The sequence below is a fragment of the Grammomys surdaster genome, unplaced genomic scaffold, assembly GCF_004785775.1.
Source record: "Grammomys surdaster isolate TR1022 unplaced genomic scaffold, NIH_TR_1.0 693, whole genome shotgun sequence".
In the NCBI taxonomy this organism is placed as follows: domain Eukaryota; kingdom Metazoa; phylum Chordata; class Mammalia; order Rodentia; family Muridae; genus Grammomys; species Grammomys surdaster.
In genome coordinates this window covers 355,729-376,453 of record NW_021605112.1, presented here as the reverse complement: position 1 = coordinate 376,453, position 20,725 = coordinate 355,729, and the positions used below count along the sequence as shown (strand labels likewise).

The window sequence follows — 20,725 nt, the reverse complement described above, 5'->3', positions numbered from 1 at the left end:
ACAGAGTGAGTTCCAGGACAGCCAGGACTACACAGAAAAACCCCTTCCCGAAAAACCAGTTATCTAGGGTCTAGTAAAAAGACTTCAGGAAAGCCAACCCTTGTCTATTTTCCCATGGTTTCATGGGACACTATAACACAGCATGTATCTCACAGCAATTAACAGAATAAACACTGATATACTTCAGTGGATGCTCTATCCTTACCAAGTTTCTTTTCATGAAAAAAATTTTATTTTCACATTTTGTGTTTGTGTATGTGCCTGGGCCTCTACATGCTACAACCTATGTGTGGAAGTCAGAGGGCACATTGTATGAATGTGGGTGCATGGAATTGGATTCAAATGCTCAGGCTTGTTGACAAGGACTACTCCCCGCTGGCCCACGTTGCCTACTTCATCTTTCTCACACTGGCTTGAGGCAGTGTTTGAAATTAAGCACATCCATTAAGTATACTAGTCATGCCGGGACTGCTGACATGTTTAGAACCATGACTGGAGCTCAGATACTCTGGATACAGTGTCTACGTACTTTCTTTCATTCTCCGCCCAACCCCCGTTCTCTCTAACATGGTTTAGGACATCAAAGCTCTTCAAAAATGTGGAATGCTTCATAAATTTGCATGTCATCCTTGAGCAGGGATCATATTAATATTCTAGTATCATTCTACTACACATGATGCCTGAGTGAGGACATAGTCTCTACTTTCAGTGTGTCTCACTGTGCTGCTTCTCCTTCATTCTTTGATGAAGAAGCATCCTGGGAAAACTGGCCTACAGCTAATGGTGCATTTCATAACCAGAGACTCTTATATATAATTTTCAGAACAAACAAACAAGTTGTTGAAGAACTTTATTTAATCCTCTTTCATTGATCAGTAGAATGATGTTACAGAGACATGACAGAGCTGAGGTAAGTAGCTCAGTGGTGGAGCACCTCCTCACCATGCATAAGGCCTTGGCCTTCCATCTCTGGCATGAGGAATAAGAATTTTGCAGCTGTGTTATCTTACACAGTGAGCACTCAGACCTTTGTCCTTGACTACATCAGAAGTGATTTACTATTCTCACCTAAAAACACACAGAGAGAGGGAGAGGGAGAAGGAGAGGGGGAGCGGAGGGGGGAGGGGGAGGGAGGGAGGGAAATTGAGAAGAATAGGGCCGAGAGAGGCCTAGAGAACTGTATATATCTTTTTTTTTAAAGATATATTTATTTATATTATGTATATGAGTCCACTGTAGCTATCTTCAGCCACACCAGAAGAGGGCGTTTGATTCCATTACAGATAGCTGTGAGCCACCATGTGGTTGCTGGGATTTGAACTCAGGACCTCTGGAAGAGCAGTCAGTGCTCTTAACCAATTGAGAAGAATATGGCCTAGAGAAATGTATATATCTTATTTACCAATAAAAGACATTCACACAGAAAGACTAGAGACGGGAAAAAAAGTAAAATGGTACTGATGAGCTAAGGTGTATGACATAGGACATACACTCCAGAGTCAGAGACCCTGCACAGTAACAGGTGCAGGTTAAGAGTCTGGCCAGCATATTGTCATTGGCTCTGAACTTCCCATGGGATTAAAATATGGAAAAACCCTATCAGGAAAGGAATTTACACAGAATCTGTAGATAAGAGTCCCATGGTTGGAAATATTGTAAAATGAGAGAGTGCAACCTGCATAGTCAAGGAAAACACCAACACGACAGGGTGGGACCATCAGAGACAGGGTCAAGACACTGGGCTTGCCTGTGAAAGTACACTCCTCAAAAGCATTATACACAGACTTTTTCCAAAGACCGATAACCCAGAAGCCATATTTAGGTTGATAATGTGAATCATTTCTAATACCCAAACGAAGTAAAGGATCGAGCTGTCGTTCAGCATTTGAACGAAATATTGGATTGAAGAGGTAGCTTCCATCACTTAATCCTAGAACCCAAGCACCTTTTCCAGACACATCAACTTCCCAGTAATGTTTTCCTGATTGGATAGCTGGGTATCCCAGGACGCCTTCATGACAGTTTTCATGCTCATGTGTAAAATTTCTTGCTTGGTGGTCTTCATATCGTATTTGTCTTTTGTCGGCAGTAATGGCAATGTTTGGATTGTTGTTTTGAACCAGCGTCACTTGAACTGCACAAAATGATAGGACTACACATCATGAGAAGGACAGGAAACAGGCTTATCGGTGATGTTATTAATAGAAGTCTAAGAAGGAAGCATATAGGCACTGGAGAGAACTTTGTGTAGAAGTCACAGGAGAAGCAGAACATTGAAGTAGCATTACATATTTTGGGAGAAGCAACATGAGGCCTAACAAACATAAGCTCTGCAAGACAGTGAGAAGTGGGTAGCTTACAATGCTGTAAATTTTCCTTACCCCAGTAGCGTTGGGCCTCAGTGACCTCTGAAATGGGATAAAAATTTACAACATTAAATGCAAGCAAAGGCATTGTAAAGTCCTTTTCTTCTCTGGATCAGAGAACGAACTGGAAACCATAATAGAGTCAAAGATGAACGGTCATTTCCCCTCTAAGATGGTCAAATCACCAGTAGCTGGTGTCTACTCATCCTTGTCCATTTCTAGAAACCATTAGAATCCCATAGCCACCTCATGTAGCATAGCTCTCCTCACCTTGCAACACTTGCAGCATGCCTTGCAGATCAGGGGCTCGGAACACTCTTCTTTGTTCCCTGGGGATGGTTTTGGTCTTCCTCATCAGAAAATTATGGCTCCTAGGGGTAAAATAAAACTGATCTACAATCCCTCCCAGTGACCCCAAACTACTTCTGACTTCCTCTCATTTCCATCCATAGATGAACTTGAGCTCTTCCGGGGATACTGAAGAAGTAGAGATGGCACATCACATTCTGAATACGATCATGTCTCCTTCAACTTACTTTCAGTGTAGTGTTGGGAAGGCCTTACATTCTCAGAACCATGATTCTTGCCTTCTAAAATTTAGTAGTTATTTTCTCCCACTCTGCCTCTTTGAACTCACAAGAGATGATGAAGTAATAAATCTTAAAATAAACCAAAACTAATGCCTGAAAAAAATGTGTGGAAAATATTCCCATGAATGTTAAGTATGGGAAATGTGTCTTTAAAACTCCAGTGTCTTCAAAACCTTTAGCCAATATGAATACTCACAAATAACATCTGATTTTTCATATTCTCTTGAAGAAATTCCAACCGGTGGAAAAGATGACGACAACAAACTAAGACTAACACGATCCTAGTGTTTCAGGAAAATCCTTGGTGTGGCCGGCTGAGTGTGCCCTCTGGACACAAGGATACCCTCTACCCACACTCCCATAATGTGAACATAAATGAATTTTCTCAATTAAAAATTTTGTGTACATTGCAGACATACAAGATGCATCCCATCTACCAAAAAATAAGGACCTGTTAAATCCAGATCCACAGCCACATGCAGGCACACAGGGTGAACTACAGTGGAGTTAAGAGTATTCTAATTTTTAGTTCCTAATCCAGCTACTGAGCTAAACTCTACAATTCCCCACAATCCATCTCTCTATCATAGAATCTAATCTATTCTCAATAGTTGCAATATTGCTTTTTGATCAGAAACTCAGCACTGCATCTAAATTGCCCCAACCTGGGAGGAATTATGTCCAACTTGAAAACTAAATCATTCTTACCACATAGAAAAACTGGCAGCCATACATACCGTTTTATGATGCTGTCCACGCCCTAGACAGAAACAGAGAAAACAGGAGTTAGGACTTCTCATTAAGATGGGGGGCGGGGGTGGCCGCAGGGCAGTGGTGGTACACAGCTTTAATCCCAGCACTTGGGAGGCAGAGGCAGGCGGATTTCTGAGTTCGAGGCCAGCCTGGTCTACAGAGTGAGTTCCAGGACAGCCAGAGCCTCACAACTGAAATTCTGTGAAAGAAAAGTCATGACAATACACGAGCTATTTCCTATAAGGGATAGTCTGTAAATGAGTTTATTAAGGTAGCAAACGATGACATCTAATTGAGGGGCAAAGTGATTAATCAGAGAAAGATTTGCCAGAATGAGTCAGAAATAAGATATGCCCAACTCTCATGAGCAGACAGAAAAGGGAGGCTCTTTAAGAGCAGTGCAGGAAAAGAGTCAGTTGGAAGTCAGGGCAGTTGAGTGTGGTTCTTACATATGCCTCATTACGGTTGTTTTTCTTTGTCTGTGACTTCCTCAGTTAGGCTCTGGGATGCTTGACTTTCTATACAGTCTACTTAAACACATTCTTTATAAGACATTTCACACATATCTCATGGACTTCCCTTCTTAGCCCTACATTTTTTCTCTCTTTCATTATTATGTCTCCTTTCAAAATTCTGTGATGATTTGTATATGCTCGGCCCAGGAAGTGGCACTATTAGGAGGCATGGTTTTTTTGGAATAGAAGTGGCCTTGTTGGAGTAGGTGTGGCCTTGTTGGAGTAGGTTTGTCACTGTGGGCATGGGTTTTAAGATCCTTGGCCTAGCTGCCTGGAAGCCAGTCTTCTCCTAGTAGCCTTCAACATGAAGATGTAGAACTCTCAGCTCCTCCTGCACTATGCCTGTCTGGATGCTGCCATGCTCCTGATGATAATGGACTGAGCCTCTGAACTTGTAAGCCAGCCTCAATTAAATATTGTCCTTATAAGAGTTTACTGGTGTCTTTTCACAACAGTAAAACACTAAGACACCTTCTTCTTAAATTTCATTTTTATATTGCTTTTATATCTAATTTTATTTTATGTGTATTTTGCCTACATGTATATCTGCGTACCACATGTGTATCTGTGCCCAAAGAAGTCAGAGGGTGTCATATCTCATGGAATTAGAGATGGTTGTGAGCCACTGAACCCAGGTGTCCTTAATGGCTGAGCCATTGCTCTAGACTTACTATTTTACTTCCTTTTTAAAAAAGAAAGATTTATTTATTTTATGTATATGAGTTCTCTATCAGCTTGTACGCCTGCATGTCAGAAGAGGCATCAGATCCCAGTAGAATTGGATGAGAGCCACCATTTGGTTTTTGGGAATTGAACTCAGGTCCTCTGGAAGGCCAAACTGTGCTCTTAACCACTGAGCCATCCCTCGAGCCCACTATTTTACCTCTTAGTTGTAGCATTTAGTAGCTTTAGTAATCAGAGGGTGTTTGATTCCCTAAAACTGAAGTTACTTTAAGCTGCAATGTGGGTGCTGGGAATTGAACCCAGGAATTCTGGAAGAGCAACCAATGTTCTTAATTACTTAGCCACTGCAGATGAAGAAAGCCTTAGATTATTCTATGATGGACAACATAAATATCTCTAAGTTCCTTTGTTTGCTAATGACTAATTGGAGTTAGTAAAAGGTACTTGAACCACACAGAGCTCTGTAGAGAGCTGGTGTCATAAATGCCCATGGATTCAATAGATCTCCTCCAAGGTTTAACTTCTGTGCTGTTCTTGATAAACGAATAAAAACAGAATTCCACACCTTGCTATTTGTGCATGCAGCATTTCCTCCTGCCTCTGAAACTGATTCAGAAAAGAGTTCAGGAAGAGCTCACTGTCATCACCAGGAAGATCACAGAAGCAGAGAGGGAGGACAATGGCTTCCTGTCCCCTGACTCTCAGACTCTGGATTCTCCTGCAGTCTTACCTGCAGCATTTCTGTGGCTGAGCACTGTAGCTGATGTTCCACATCTAAGATGAGGTCTCTTAGCAACTTGCTCTGCTGAGCATGCTCATTTTCAGACTCTACCAGGCTGTTGATAATGTCTTCCTTCTCTTGCATCAGCTTCTGCAATTCATTCTTCTCCTCAGAGTCCATGATATCTCTCATTCGTTTAAACTCTGACTGAACATTTTCCACTTCTTTGTGTATTTGATTCTTCAGAGATAAGAAAAGGATGAACTATTAAGTTTGTCAAAACATGTTGTGTGTGAATTGTTTTTTGTTTTGGTTATTCAAGACAGGGTTTCTCTGTGTAGCCCTGGCTGTCCTGGAACTCGCTCTGTAGATCCACCTGCATCTGCCTCCAGAGTGCTGAGACTAAAAGCATGCTCCGTCATCTCCCAGCCTTGTATGGGAATGGAGATAAGGAAAAGGAAGGAACTCTTAGGGAATCGTGTATAGCCTTTTAGTGTCTGTTAATGACATTCCAACACAGACCTCTGGTCAGCTTTATGAAGACCACCTAAACCAAAATGGAACACCAAGCTATGATACAGCTTTCATACAGCTGTCTAAGACACTTGTTTCTACTTGTAATAGTCCTCATTCCGCTTCTAAAAAAGACTTTAGTGTCAGAAAGATAGCTCAGAAGTTAGGAGCACTGGCTCCTCTTCAGGAGAACCAAGTTTCAATTCCCAGCACGATGTCTCACAACCACCTGTAAGTCTGGTTCTAAGAGATCTGATGTCCTCTTCTTATTTCCATGGGAACCACACACTTATGCTGGTGAAGACTCATATACTTAAAATAAAAATAAATAGATATTTAAAATATTTTTGATAAAAAGCACTTTCATAATATATTTATTTAAAAATGTATTTATTCTTATTCTCTCCCTCTATCCCTCTTTCTCTCCCCCTCCCTCTCTCCCTCCTTCTTTATGGGTCTATGTGTGTATGTGTGTGTTTTGCCTGTTTGCATCATGTGTGTCAGAAGAGAGAATGGGACCTCTAGAACTAGAATTATGGATGATTATGATCCATCATGTGGATGTAGGGAACCAAATTCAAGTCCTCTTCAAGAGTAATAAGTACTCTTAACTACTGAGTCATCTTTCCACTCCTCCCTTAGTTTTTATTCCTTCCTTCCTTTCCCTTCCTTCCTTCCTTCCTTCCCTCCTTCCTTCCTTCCTTCCTTCCTCTTCCTTCCTTCCTTCCTTCCTTCCTTCCTTCCTTCCTTCCTTCCTTATCTTTCTATATCTATCTATCTATCTATCTATCTATCTATCTATCTATCTATCCATCCATCCTAGACCAGGTCTTACCTTGTAGTCATAGTCAACCTAGTACTTGCTATATACACCAGACAGGCCTTTAAATCACAGATATCTGTCTGTTTCTGCATCCCAACTGCTGGGATTAAAGGCATATGCCACCATACTTGGAATGTCAGTCTGCTTTTAAATCCCTGGCCAAAGTTAAACACTGATTATATATCCATAATCTACCCATTCCCAAGTATCTTCCCCAGTAGAGTCACAGTTTCAGAAGGCACCATAAAAGTGAGACCCAGGCACCCTGACCAAGCACCCTCCATGGTGCCAGCTCCTCACAGAGCCCAGCTCAGTTGTGATACATTGACTCTGCATCTCCAGATCCAAGGGAACCAGTAGGGAGGAGTAATCAAGGCCTCTTAGCCTCATCAACTGCTGGGAAGTAAAGACCCCAGGAACTTTTGGTCCAGGTCCCTCCCTGCCATTAGGCTGACTCCCTTAGGAGAGGTCCCCACTTGCCTCCCAGTAAGTTCTCTCCTTTTGAAGGTCATCTTTCCAGTTCTCAAATTCTTTCTTGTCTGTCATTAGCTTCTGCAGAGCTGCCTGCAGCTTCTCCTGTAAGGAAGAAATTGTAGCATAGTCAAGCTGGGGGCTAAGTCAAACTGCTGTTCTATCAAAAGGCCAAGACCTTCGGGAAAGATGGAAAGTCAAGGATTGCTACCTTTCTTGAAAAGATTGTGATATGAATTATTTACATAACATTTATATACACATATAGTTTTAATCTATTATGAATAAATATATAAGAAACAGAAACCCAGGGAATGGCAACTAGAATCTAGGAGTAGGAAGAAAATAATAAGACCATCATCTACTCAAAAAGATTCCCCATCTTCTTTTAAAAAGGTAGTCTTCAAGCCATGCCAGTAGGTGGTGGTACAAGCTGTTAAGCCCAGCACTCAGGAAGCAGAAACAGGCTGATCCCTGCTTTCAAGGCCACTTGATCTACAGATCAAGCTCCAGGACAGCCAGATGGACACAGAGAAACCCTGTCTTGAAAAACAGGCAAATGAACAAACAAAACATAAGGTGGTCTCATTACGTAATGAAATCCCAGACCTGGATTCCAGGATAATTAGGTAACTGAATAATCACAGAAAGTAGAGATTTCCCACCTGGTACTGTTTCCTGCTATGTTCTCCCCTCCCTCAACCCCCATCCTTACCTTGTACTCCTGGGCCACCTCTTCAATGAGAGCTGTCTGGTGTCCACGGTGCTCCTGAGATCGCTCACAGAGCCAGCAGATGGCCATCGTGTCCTCCTTACAGAAGAGCTGGAGTTTCTCTCCATGCTTTGCACAGTTAAACACCTTCTGCTCCTCTTCTGGGCTGGACTTGAACTCTTTGAGCCTCTCTACTATGTTGGCCACATGTCGATTAGGCCTCAGATTCTTAAACAGGTAACTAACTCGGCAAACAGGGCAAACGAACTCTTCCTTATTGCATTTGCTGGATTGATAGTTCAGTGTGATGCAGGCTTGGCAGAAGCTGTGACCACAATCTGCACTCACGGGTTGCACCATTAGCTCCAGACAGATAGGACAGGTCACCTCCTCCTTTAAATTCATCACGAACTCTGAAGCCATAGTTGCTGTGATCCTGTGTCTGACTTTCCTGACTCCTCACTCTTCTGCTCAGGTGTCTATGTAATTGGGATGGTGAAAGGGAGCCAAGTAAGAAATGGAGGGTCACTCCATTTTCCAGCTTCTTCTCCACCTCCATCAGACTCCTGAACCATACAGGTAAGCTCCCCTTCCCCCAGCCATCTTTCTTGTTCTCTGAGCCCTCCTAGCCCAAGGAGACCTCCATTCTCCTCCCCCCTCTCAGCCCACCCACCTTCACCTGATGCTCCTGAACTATACAGAACTGCAGGTTTAGAACTATACAGCCCAAGTATATCTACCAGAGACCTGACACACCGAGAGCATTGAGGTTGACCCCCCACCCCAATACCTACTACAAGAACACTCAGGGACCAAAACCATCCAGATGGCTAAAGGCCCTGGAAAGAACACAATCAATAAGAGTCAGGGCAATATGATACCTCCAAAGCACAGCTATCCACTACAGCAGACCCTGGATAGCCTAACACAACAGAAACAGAAGAAAATGACTTTAAATTCAATCTTATAAAGATGATAGAGGCCTTTAACGAGGAAATGGATAAATCCCTTAAAGAAACACAGGAAAATGCAATTAATCAGATAGAGGTCTTTAAAAAGAAAACAAATAAATCTCTTAAAGACATATAGGAAAATCAATTAAACAGGTGAAGGAAATAAATATAACTGTGCAAGACCTGAAAATGGAAATAGAAGCAATAAAGGAAACACAAGCTGAGGAAATCCATAAGATGGAAAATCTAGGGACGAGAACAGAAACAACAGATGCAAGCATCACCAAAAGAATATAAGAGATGGAAGACAGAATCTCAGGTGTAGAAGATACAACAGAAAAAATCGATGCATCAGTCAAAGAAAATGTGAAAGCTAAAACATTCCTGACATAAAACATCTAGGAAATCTGGGACACCATGACAAGACCTAATCTAAGAATAATAGGAATAGAGGAAGGCGAAGAGTCCCAGCTCCAAGGCCCAGAAAATAATCTCAACAAAATCATAGAAGAAAACTTTCCAAACCTAAAGAAAGAGCTGGTTATAAACATACAAGAAGCTTAGAGAATGCCAACTAGACTGGACCAGGAAAGAAAATCCTCCTGGCACATAATAATCAAAACACAAAATCTACAGAATAAAGAAAGAATATTAATAGTGACAGGAGCATGTTGTCTACTTAGAGGCTCCACCCAGCAGCTGACTCAGACAGATACAGACACCCACAGCCGAACAGTGGATAGAGCTTGGGGGGCTCTTATGGAAGAATAGGAGAAAGGATTGCTGGCCCTGAAGAGGATAGGAAATCCACAGGAAGACCAATAGAGTCAACTAACCTGGACCCTTAGGCTCTGAGTCTGAAACACCAACCAAAGAACATACACTGGATAGACCTAGATCTCCTTGTTCATATATAGCAGATGTGCAGCTTGACCTTCAAGTAGGTCTTGAACAACTGGAACGGGGGCTATCCCAAAAACTGTTGTTCTACTAGCTGAGCTGCCTTGTCTGGCCTCAGTGGGAGAGTAAGGGTGGTGACAAGTGAGTGTCTACGGCCCACCTATGCCATGCACTGGAGGGCAGGTCTGTGGGTGGCCTGGTGGTCCATAGGTCTCTGTCTTCCTTTACTTCTCCACTGAGTGGTGGTAGGTGGGGCTCTGTGTGTCTATGGCCCGCCTGTGCTTTGGGAAGAAGTGTAGGTCTTTGCACTTGTGGCATGGGGGAGCACAAGTCTACATCTTCCTCCTCTCATGCTGCACTGCCTGGATTTGATTTGATTTTTTTTTTGGGGGGGTGACAGGTATAAAACAGCTTTGGCCACCAAGCCAGGTATCAAGCTAGGATGAACAAATAAATAACTGCCATCCACGCTGCCCTTGACTGAGAGATTGATATAAGAACCAACACCACCAAGGTGTCTCTTTGTCAATCCATTGCCAGGGGTTGCGGGGGGAATACTCTACATTCAGTGAGCTGTATGGATGTCGTCCTTGGCAATGGTGCCTGCAGTATCTGTTTGTGGAGAATAGCCCTCTGCCCTAGCATCAGCCTGAACTGTTCAGGAAATTTCCCCAGGATCCTGTTGGCCATCAACTCAACTCAACTGAATGAAGTCGAGACCATCGTGAAGTCTTGCCTGACTACAAAAGACGGCCAGTTCAGACTCTGTATCCTTTATTATTGTGAGTCCTCACTAGGGTTGCCCTCATAGATTCCAGGAAGTTTCCATACCACTCCCCAAAGGCCCTCTAATTCCAACTGACTATCCCTGTACTGTCTTTCTCCATCCCTTCCCTCCAACCTGATCCCTCTTATCCCTCTTATCCCTACCAGTCCCTTGTCTACCAGCAAATTCTATATTATTTCCCCTTCCAGGGATACACATGTGTAACCCCTAGAGAACCCTTCTCTGTATCTAACCTTCCTGGGTCTCTGGATTGGATTATCATTGACTTAATAGCTAATATCCAAGAAGAAATGATTACATACCATACTTATCTTTCTGGGTCTGTATTACCTCACTCAGGATGATATTTTTTTTCTAACTGCATCAATTTACCTGCAAATTTCATGATGCCATTTTAAAAACATCCAAGGAATACTGGATTGTATAAACGTACACTTTCTTTAATCATTTTTTTGTTGAGTGACATCTAGGTTGTTTTCAGTTTCTTGCTATTATGAATAAAGCTGCAACATACATAGTTAAGCAAGTGTCCTTGTGGGATGGTGGAGCTTCCTTTGGGTACATGCCCAAGAGTGGTTTAGCTGGGTCTTGAGGTAGATCAATTCTCAGTTTTCTAAGGAACTACCATATTAATTTTCATAGTGGTTATACAAGTTTAAAACCCCCACCTACAATGGGGGAATTTTTCTCTTGTTCCACGTCCTTACCAGTATGACATGTCACTTGTGTTATTTTCTATTTAACAATTAAGTCAATTTATTTAAACAGTTGACTTAGGCATCTGCAATGGTGACTTCAACCTCCACTCTGGGCTCAATATGGATGGAAGTAATCTGCTTAACAATCTCAGAAGGACTATGTAAAACAATGTGTAGCTTATGGATCCTCTTCTGGAAACGATCCTATGTCTTGGAACCTTCAACACAGGTGTTTTTCTGGTAGTGATTCTCAATGTCTTGGTAGGCATGCGCACCGGTCCTTTCACTTTCAGATTCTTTTCCTTTGCGCCTCTGATCAAACCCACACAAACCTTCTCCAGTTGTTGGTATCAGCTCCGACCCCAGTGACATCACATCTAGGCCCCCACATCATTGCCAAGACAACCGCCATACACTCCCAGAGTCCACCTGGCTACCTCACCTTTACCTGGGAAAGACTACATCACCACCCATATAAAACAGGCAGAACCCCCTGACCTCGATCTCTTCCTCTCTTTCTTTTCCCCCCACCTTTGCCCTATTCCTGAATAAATTTCCCCTCCCCAGCCCGGAATCATTTGGTCTGGTGTTATCTGTTCGAAGCTGGGCCCAGACGTCTAACACAAGTGTGTTGGGCCGAGACCGAAGACTTCGGGATCCGCAGCCAGCCGTGTAGCTGCTGCTGGCTGTCACAGGTGCTGGCTGCTGTGGCCATGTAGGACCGATGCCACATGGCCTGCTGCTATACCACATGGACTCCATCCGCTGCTGTGTGAATTTCCACCACTGCTGCAGACCAACTTCACCCACCGCTATAAGGCTCACAAAACTTCCACCACGTGAGCTGTGCCACTGAGGCCTCCCACATGGTGCTCTGCCACGTGGGCTAGACAGCCTGACAGGCCTACTCAGATCTCAAGGTTCCACCTTTCCTGATACCGGACTGCATAAGCCCTCAAACACACACCAGCATATTGATCGGTAAGGAGCTTTCAATTGGCGGGAGGGATCCTAAATGGCCAGATAGGGTTTGGCCAGCCTTCCCTAAGTTGAGGGGTTGGCATTTCAATGCTCCAGTCCATATGACTGGCCTCCTGGCTAACCTATGACTTAGGACTTTGGTTGCTTTAGGTGACTCCCCTCCCATAGCCTCCCCCACCCCCACCCCCCAAGCTCTTGCAGCAGCCGAAAAATCCTGGTACCATGTTGAACTGCTTTCTGGCGATCTCCAGGAGTTTGCTGAGGCCCCTAGATATTCTCGTGACGACCTGACATTTAGGCTGCTGGCCTGATTCGTTACCTACTTTTCTTTTGGGATAAGGATACAAATAGCTGGGTAACAGCCCCCCCATCACCCAATAGGTGCTACATTGTCTTCGACTGTACCCCCAAACACCCCACCGGGTTGTCTCCTAAAAAACCTCAAATCTCTAAAATTAACGCCTGATTTGAGGCCTTCCAAATTGATACACCTCTGCAATAAGGTCTGGAATCGGTACCCTCTAGATAATGGTTTAAAATGACCACCTAATGGCACACTAGACCCAGTCATTTTAAAGGCTCTTCATACATACTGCCAGCAGTCTGGTAAATGGAAAGAGGTTCCCTATATCCAAGCATTCATCTACCTTCTCTCTAACCCCGCCATATGTTCTGCCTGCTCCCCACCCCAGGTTCTTCTAGCCAAGAAACCTACTCAACTACCATTAGATGACATTACACCCTTAGATCCAGCTGATGAACCTCCTCCCTTCCATTGCAGACCTGTTTCCATGCCGCCAAAAACCTAAACTGCTGCCTCGGTTTCTTCTCACCAGGATACCTAAGAGTCTATTAGCTCAACCTCTCCAGACCCCTCCCCTCCTTCTGTGCCAGCTGCAGGCCACTCTAATCAGCTTGCATTGGCACCAACCTTTACCCCACCTATCACGTGTTCTAAGGCCACAGCCAAACCCCCAATTCCTTCTCCTCCAGGGACACCTAAACCAGCATCTGTCCTTCCTCCAAGGGAAGTGGCTGGGGTTGACAGTCTGGTCAGAGTACATGTTCCTTTCTCACTAAGTGAACTTTCTCAAATAGAGAGCAGACTGGGTTCCTATACATCTAACTCCTCCACCTTTATTAAAGAGTTCCAGTACATCACTCAGTCTTATAGCTTGACTTTCCATGATGTTCATATGATTCTCACTAACAATTTACTTCCTGATGATCTCAAGTGAGTTTGGGAAGAGGCAAAAAATGCACACAGATCAGATTCATCAAACAGACAGAACATATCCAATTGGATCTGAGGCAGTTCCTGACCAAGATTCTCAATGGAATTATAATTCTGCAGGCAGTATCTTAGCTAGAGATAGGTTTAAAACATGTCTTTTGACAGGCCTAAGAAAGGCAGCCTTAAAGACAGTAAACTTTGAGAAACCCCAAGAGGTTGTCCAGGACAAATAGGAAAACCCGTCTCAATTTTTAGAATGCCTTACAAACGCTTTATTGCAGTATACTAATCTGGACCCTGAAAACCCAGAAGGTAAGCAACTTCTGATGACCTACTTTTTTTTCTCAGAACTATCCTGACATTAAAGCTAAACTTAGGCGATTGGAAAGGGGGCCCCTAACTCCACAGGCAGAAGTCTTGTCATTGGCCTTCAAGGTGTACCAGGAGAGAGGTGAGAAAGCCTGGAAACAGAAATATCACTTGCTGGCAAAGGCTATCAGACCAGCCTCAGCCACTACTCCAGACTCGTGGTCTTTGAAGGCTCAGGGACCACCAGGCCCCTGCTATAAATGTGGTCAACATGGTCATTGGGCAAAGGCTTGCCCCAACCCCAGCAAGCCAAGGGGACCATGTCCTAGGTGCCATCAGAGGGGACATTGGGCTGTCGATTGCCCTCATGTCACTCAGAACAGAGGGACATCACTCCCAGATGTCCTTCAGCTGACCTTCTAGGATTGGCTATGGAGGACTGATGGGCCTGAACTCTCTTGACCCAACCACGCCTATCACTAGCAGGGAGCCCCAGGTAGATATTATGGTATGTGGAAGGCCCATCTTCTTTCTCTTGAACACTGGGGCCACTTACTCGGTCCTGACGGAGTTTTGGGGGCCCACCTCACCTTCGTGTTTTCCTATTGTCGGGTAGGAGGACAACCTTAGCTTCCTCACCAGACCCCCTCACTTAGTTGCATTTTTAGGGGTGTACCTCTGATCCATTCCTTTTTGGTAGTGCTTACATGTCTTGTCCCCTTATTGGGAAGGGATATTTTAGCTAAGTTGGGAGCCTCTATTTCCTTTGCTCCCCCGATTTGCCTAAACCCAAGCTCGCCAGCAGCTCCTCTGCTCCTCCTTCTAGCCAGTCAACCTACTAACACTAACAAGTTATTTTCCTTACCAGCTTCTCAGGTGGTAACAACAAAAAGTGAAAAACATCATTTTATCAAGAGACGATTATCATACTCTAGTGACAAAGAATAGAAATCACTGATTGTCAGGACAGAAATCCAAAATAAGAATTCATGAGAAAAACCAGAAAATCAATAATACAATAGGAAGCAACACTGAAATTCTGGAGCTTAATAGTTCAAGTGAATGAAACTGACCCTGCAATAGAGAGACTCAATCAACAGGAGACACGATCAAGCAAAAAGTCTATCGACTTGAAGTCAGCTCACTTAAAAGAATTATACAAAAACCAACCAACCAACCAACAACAAAAACAAACAGTAAAAAACAAATACCCTAAAATACCTTACAAACAAACATGGAATCCATTTGTGTTGACCTAATACTTAGGGGCATGGGTCTTTTCTTAGAGTGTCATTAATATACCCAGTGACATGCCATTGGAAAAAGGTGATTTTTAATTTTTAAGGGAGAAGGCATGAAGTTGGGTGGGTAACAAGTAGTTGGTGAAGGGGAAAATATGATAAAAAAAAACTTTAAATGTTTTTAAAATAAAAAGATAAATGAATGAATACCATCACCTCTAAGTATCATGTCAAAGACAGAGGTCACGAAAAGAACAGTGTTTAGAAAATTAGTATACTTGATCTTCAACTACCCTAGCCTCATCCAGGACATCCACACCAGTGACAGCAGCACACACCTGGGGAGCACTGTTCTGGAAAGATCATCTACAGGGCCATAAGAGAGGTTCTAATAATGTATGAAGAGTGAAATGATATGAAATATCTTCTTAAACCACAAAGGTATGAAATTAGAAATCACCAAAAGAAAGTTTTGGAAAAAATTCAACAACATGGAAATTATACAACATTTTCCAAATCAATAAGCAAAGAAGAAATCAAAGGGAAGGTTTTGAAAACTGAAATGACAATGGATGCACACACCTCAGCATTCCACTCCGTACTCAGACAGTCTAAGAGGGGAGCACACACCTCAGCAAATTAGATCTCTAGATGGTCTAAGAGGGAAGCTTGACAGGACTACATTAAATAAAGAGACACTATCTCAAGTAAATAACTTAATACTTGGCCTCAGGGAAGTAGAAAAAATTTAAGTAAACCAAAAGTTATTAGAAGGGAAGAGAATGCTGATGAAAACAGAAAAACATCAAGTAGAACAAAAAGACCTTAGGAAAATGTAATGAATAATCTGAGTTGAGTTGTTCTTTGTCTCTGAGTTTCTCTCTCTCTCTCTCTCTCTCTCTCTCTCTCTCTCTCTCTCTCTTTCTCTCTCTCTCATTTTGGGGACAGGGTTTTACTATGTAGCCCTAGCTGTCATGGAACTTTCTATGTAAACCAGGCTGACCTAGAACTCACACAGGTCTTCTTGTCTCAGCCTTCTGAGTATTGGAACTAAAAGCATGTGCCCAGCTGCTCCAAGTTCTTGTCTTCAAAACAATTTGTAAGAAAATAAAGCCAACAGATTCATAGCCACTCTAACTTTTAAAAACAGAAGAGAATAACAATTCAAGCAAATTCAAGAATGAAAGAAGAGGCACAATAAAAAACAGTCATTAGAGACTATTATGAACAAGTATACCTAACTCATTATATAACTTAGAGGAAATACAAAAGTCATGCTAATGCAATTTTATAAAAACAACATAGGAAATCAAAATCTGGGGACAGATCATTTACAAAAAAGAGGGTTCAAAATAATAATAAAGGGGCTGGAGAGATGGCTCAGTGGTTAAGAGCACTGACCTCTTCCAGAGGTCCTGAGTTCAAATCCCAGCAACCAAATGGTGGCTCATAGCCATCTGTAATGGAATCCAACACCCTCTTCCGGTGTTTCTGAAGACAGCTACAATGTACTCATATACATAAAATAAATATATATCTTGAAAAATAATAATAATAAAACACTCTGAACACAGAATCTACCATACTTCCAGTACATTGCTTTCAATTCTTCTTAAACTCTTTCAAAAAATATTACAAGAACATATAGTCAGGGCATATTTTATTAGGCCAGGACTATTATCTACCACTGACTTATGAACAGGGACAAGAATCAATTGTTGGGAGAGTGAGACCCACAAAATCAACACTGACAGGAGGTTTGTTGATGTCTTCTGTGTGCCTAGATTAGCTTGAGTAAAGCCATGATATCCCTGATCACACTGGTTTCTCCCATGGCTCTCTCTTTTATTATTGAACATTTTTAACATCAATCAAAAATCTAATTTTCATCCTTTAAAGGTAGAAAGAGGCTACGGCAGTCATGTGCTCCTGTCACTCCAGAGACTTGTGGGTGGGGTGGGGGCTGACTGAAGAGCTGGAGACCAGTCTGGGCAACACAAAAGATATCCTCTCTCCCAGAAACCTTAGAAAAGCTGGCACTTTTAGGAGAATCTTCAGATGTGTCATTTGAGCATGCTTCATGGTATTTAATTTTCCCATCTTCAAATACCCCTTCCTGTTGGAACTGAACCCGAGGCTTGAAAAGTACCCTACTGTTGAACTAAGTCACAAATGTCTAAAAAAAAATTCTATGAATCTTACTGAGTTGCCCATAATGACCATCGATTTATAATCCTCCTGCCTCCTTTGTAGCTGGAATCTCAAGCTGGGCTAAAGTCTATGTTGGTTTGGAGAAAATGTCGCAAGGGGAAGGAAGTAACTGCAGTCATTCCCAGGCTTGGAGCTATCAAACAGGGTCAGTGACTAAATAACAGGCACAGCCTCTAGTACTAAACAGAGAAAACTCCAGGTCTCTTAGAATAGTGGTTTTCAACCTTCCTAACGCTACAACTCTAATATAGTTCGTGTTGCAGTGACCCCCAACCATAAAATTGTGATCGTTGCTACCTCATAACTATATTTTTGCTACTGTTATCAATCATGATATAAATAGATGATATGTGAAATATCTGCTGTGCAACTCTTATGAAAATGTCATTCAAATCCCAAAAGGGTCGCGATCCATAGGTTGAGAACCATTGCCCTAGAGTATGCGGAAGTATCACTTTATCAAACAAAAACACATTAAAAACCAGAGGCCCTGATCTAGTTTGCTGTCAGGAAAGGGACTATTTGTCTTAGAAAACAACTTTCTGGATCTCTTTGACAAGGTACAATTCAAAATTACAATTATGAAATGCTAGGAGGAGACTCAATCTGGATAAAAGACATCTTTAAAGTAGTCTTTTTTTTTTTTAATTGAGGAGGCACCTCCCTCAAGCTTCTCCATTTGCATTTTCAGCCTGAGGCCGGCAGCCCCTCCCCCCACCCCTTTTTTACACGATAAACTCACCCAAGCAAAAGCATTGTTTTCCTTCCAAAGTCCTCAAAACTCTGCCTCTTAAAACTGCTCAACCCGTTACCAGACACTGTAAAGTTGTAAATCACGGAGAATTAACTCACCAAACCAGAACTTCCAGATATTTTCGACTCCGAGCTAGAGAAACGAAACTTTGAGGGCTGAAAATGAAACAGAAACCACAACTCTACAGACCAATGAGATGCCTCCTCATAAGTCTGCAGCCACAAGCTGAGGAAGATAAGCTTTGGCTGTCTCTCTGAAGACAGAATGGGGAGGAGTCAAGTGCAGAGCCTTGCAGTAACCTCACCACACTCCCAGCAGGTAGAGTAGTGAGCTGCAGAGGGCAGTCCAGCTGCCCCATGGTCTCCTGCAGATTATGTATTCTGTGGCTGAACAGACCTAGTCCTTTCACAGTGCGGATCTGAGCCATCCATTCATTTCCTCCCTTCCAGGAGTCCCTCACCAGAACATCTTGGAGGTCTGTATTTGACTTAAAGGTCTATTGAACACCTGTATAGTGACTCCACATTACTAGACTTCGAAGGGGAAATCTGTAGGGCTGAGAATGAGGTTCAGTTAAAACAGTGCTTACCTATCAAGCATGGGGCACTGGGATGGTCCTCAGAAGTGTACAAAACCGGGGGGTGCGGGGGGGGGGTGGCCCCTGCATGTAATCTGTTTTAGTTACTCTTCTATAACACCATGATAAACACCATGACTGGGACAAGTTATAAGGAGAGTGTTTGATTCCGGGCTCACAGTTCTAATGAGTTAGAGTTCATGACCACCACACTGGGGAGCATGGCAGCAGGCAGGGAGACATGGTACTGGAGCAGGAAGTGAGAAGTCACAACTTGAGACACAAACTTAACACAAACCTGAGGCAGAGAGAGAATGGAGGTGGTGGTCAGAATCTATTGAGTCCTGAAAGCTGGCAACCCTGCCATATCTTCTCTAATAATGCCACACCTCCTAACCTTTCCTGAACAGTGTCCCGCTAACTGAGAACCAAGTATTCAAAGATATTAGCCTCTGGGGCCATTCTTATTCAAACCATCACAGGATCCCCCTTCTTTGCAGCTGACTGCAGGAGGATCAGGAGCTCAAAGGCCATTCTCAGCCATGGTGACTGACATCAGGACAGCATGGGAAATACATAAAATTGTCAAAGAGAGAAAAGGAAGAAAGAAAGAAAGAAAGAAAGAAAGAAAGAAAGAAAGAAAGAAAGAAAGAAAGAAAGAGAGGGGGGAGGGAGGGGAGAGGAAGGAAGAAAGGAGGAAAGAAAAGGAGAAAGAAAGAAAGAAAGAAAGAAAGAAAGAAAGAAAGAGAAAGAGTTAATTAGAGAAAGAAAGTTGGTTGAGTGAGGGAACAATAGAGAAGCCTGTGTAGTCACCATCACCTCTCATCCCCACCCTGTTTGCTTCTCTCATTATTTCCCTACATTCCCAGGTCCACTGAAATGTGGCATGGTGAGTGACAGCAGATATGACCCTGTAGTTTGAATTTATTTCACATATTTGATGTTCTTTCTTTTTCCTTCTCCTCTTCTTCCTTTGAAACATGCTTTCATGTATACCCCAGCCTGACCCCAACTGAGATCTAGCTCCCTCAGCCTCCCCAGTGCTGGGATCACGGACTTTTGCTGTTGTTGTTTAATTTGGTCTTTGACTTTTAGGGATTGAACTCTAGTCCTTGTGGATGCTGGGCTAGTGCTCCATCCCTAGCTATAATCCTAGACTAAACTACACATCTGCATGAAGTCATGAGCCTCTACTGTTGTTCTTGCTGTGGACACAATTGCTGACAAACAATATTTTGATGTTCCCATCCTTATGAAATGTCAATAGTTATGTAAAACCCTCTTACAACTTTTTTCTTTTTCTTTCTTTCTTTCTTTCTTTCTTTCTTTCTTTCTTTCTTTCTTTCTTTTTTTTTTTGAGGCAGGGATTTACTCTATATTCAAGCCTGGGCTAGAACTAAGTATTCAGTATAGTCTCCAACTCCTGGGAATACTTCTTCCTCAAGTTCTTGAGTTCAGGGATGAGAGGCAAGAGCTACCATGTCTCTGTCTTTTCTACATTTTACTCAAGGCCTTCTCTGTTTCTTCCTAAGGCCTGTTTCGGAATTAAAACTATAAAATACCCAGACTATGAACTAGCTCTTCATGAGCTTTCTCTGCAGGCAGAATTCCACTCTCAACTCTTTGCAAAGATTAGACTTTACCTTTAGGTCTTCCATCACCCTCTGACCTCAATGCGAAGGATGAAAGTGACCAGGTGAGCACAGCACTGGCCACACTGTCACTGAGCAATGCCACTGTGTGTGTGATTCTAACTGTGTGCAATACACATTGACACTTATTTCTAACAGAGGAAAGAAATCCATGGAACACAATTATGGAAGAATTATTAAGTATAAGAATCCTGGAGACTTATGAACTTAACTGCTTATTTTTTATTAAATATAAATATAGATTTATATTTTGATAACAGTAAAAACATCTGTGAATTTA

At 42.7% G+C, this 20,725-nt stretch overlaps 2 protein-coding genes, 1 long non-coding RNA gene and 1 other non-coding gene across 5 annotated transcripts in view; 1 reads left to right on the top strand and 3 right to left on the bottom strand.

Moving 5' to 3' along the window:
• LOC114633508 overlaps positions 1-1,109 on the bottom strand; it is a 1,644-nt gene extending 535 nt beyond the window's left edge. The window contains exon 1 of the long non-coding RNA XR_003713204.1: positions 935-1,109. This is a non-coding gene — a long non-coding RNA (uncharacterized LOC114633508). The remainder of the gene's footprint in view (positions 1-934) is intronic.
• LOC114633507 (tripartite motif-containing protein 34A) overlaps positions 1-3,059 on the top strand; it is an 18,309-nt gene extending 15,250 nt beyond the window's left edge. Inside the window, exon 8 of the mRNA XM_028782074.1 lies at positions 2,819-3,059. Coding sequence (XP_028637907.1) covers positions 2,819-2,847 — 29 coding nt within the window. The 3' untranslated portion in view covers positions 2,848-3,059. The remainder of the gene's footprint in view (positions 1-2,818) is intronic.
• On the bottom strand, positions 593-694 carry LOC114633564. Its single transcript, XR_003713207.1, has one exon. It is a non-coding gene; the product is annotated as a U6 spliceosomal RNA (small nuclear RNA).
• On the bottom strand, positions 1,364-18,425 carry LOC114633505 (tripartite motif-containing protein 30A-like). 2 transcript variants are annotated; one of them, XM_028782068.1, is made up of 8 exons: positions 18,315-18,425; positions 8,152-8,627; positions 7,446-7,541; positions 5,639-5,869; positions 3,694-3,716; positions 2,637-2,737; positions 2,382-2,408; positions 1,364-2,134 (listed from the first exon to the last, which is right to left on the bottom strand). In XM_028782068.1, exons 2-8 carry the CDS (start codon positions 8,569-8,571, stop codon positions 1,530-1,532), a joined length of 1,503 nt encoding a protein of 500 aa, XP_028637901.1. In that variant the 5' UTR covers positions 8,572-8,627; positions 18,315-18,425; the 3' UTR covers positions 1,364-1,529. The 2 variants fall into 2 exon arrangements, with proteins under 2 accessions (XP_028637901.1, XP_028637902.1); XM_028782069.1 differs by having other exon boundaries at positions 18,205-18,315.
• Positions 18,426-20,725: the final 2,300 nt, after the last annotated feature.

Excerpts from the sequence above, each read along its gene's own strand:
- LOC114633505 (XM_028782068.1), bottom strand. The coding sequence starts at position 8,571 with ATGGCTTCAGAGTTCGTGATGAATTTAAAGGAGGAGGTGACCTGTCCT. Across the intron at positions 7,542-8,151 it reads AGGTGGCCCAGGAGTACAAG|GAGAAGCTGCAGGCAGCTCT; the intron begins GTAAGGATGGGG and ends TCTTCCTTACAG. Across the intron at positions 2,409-2,636 it reads CATGCTGCAAGTGTTGCAAG|AGGTCACTGAGGCCCAACGC; the intron begins GTGAGGAGAGCT and ends ATCCCATTTCAG.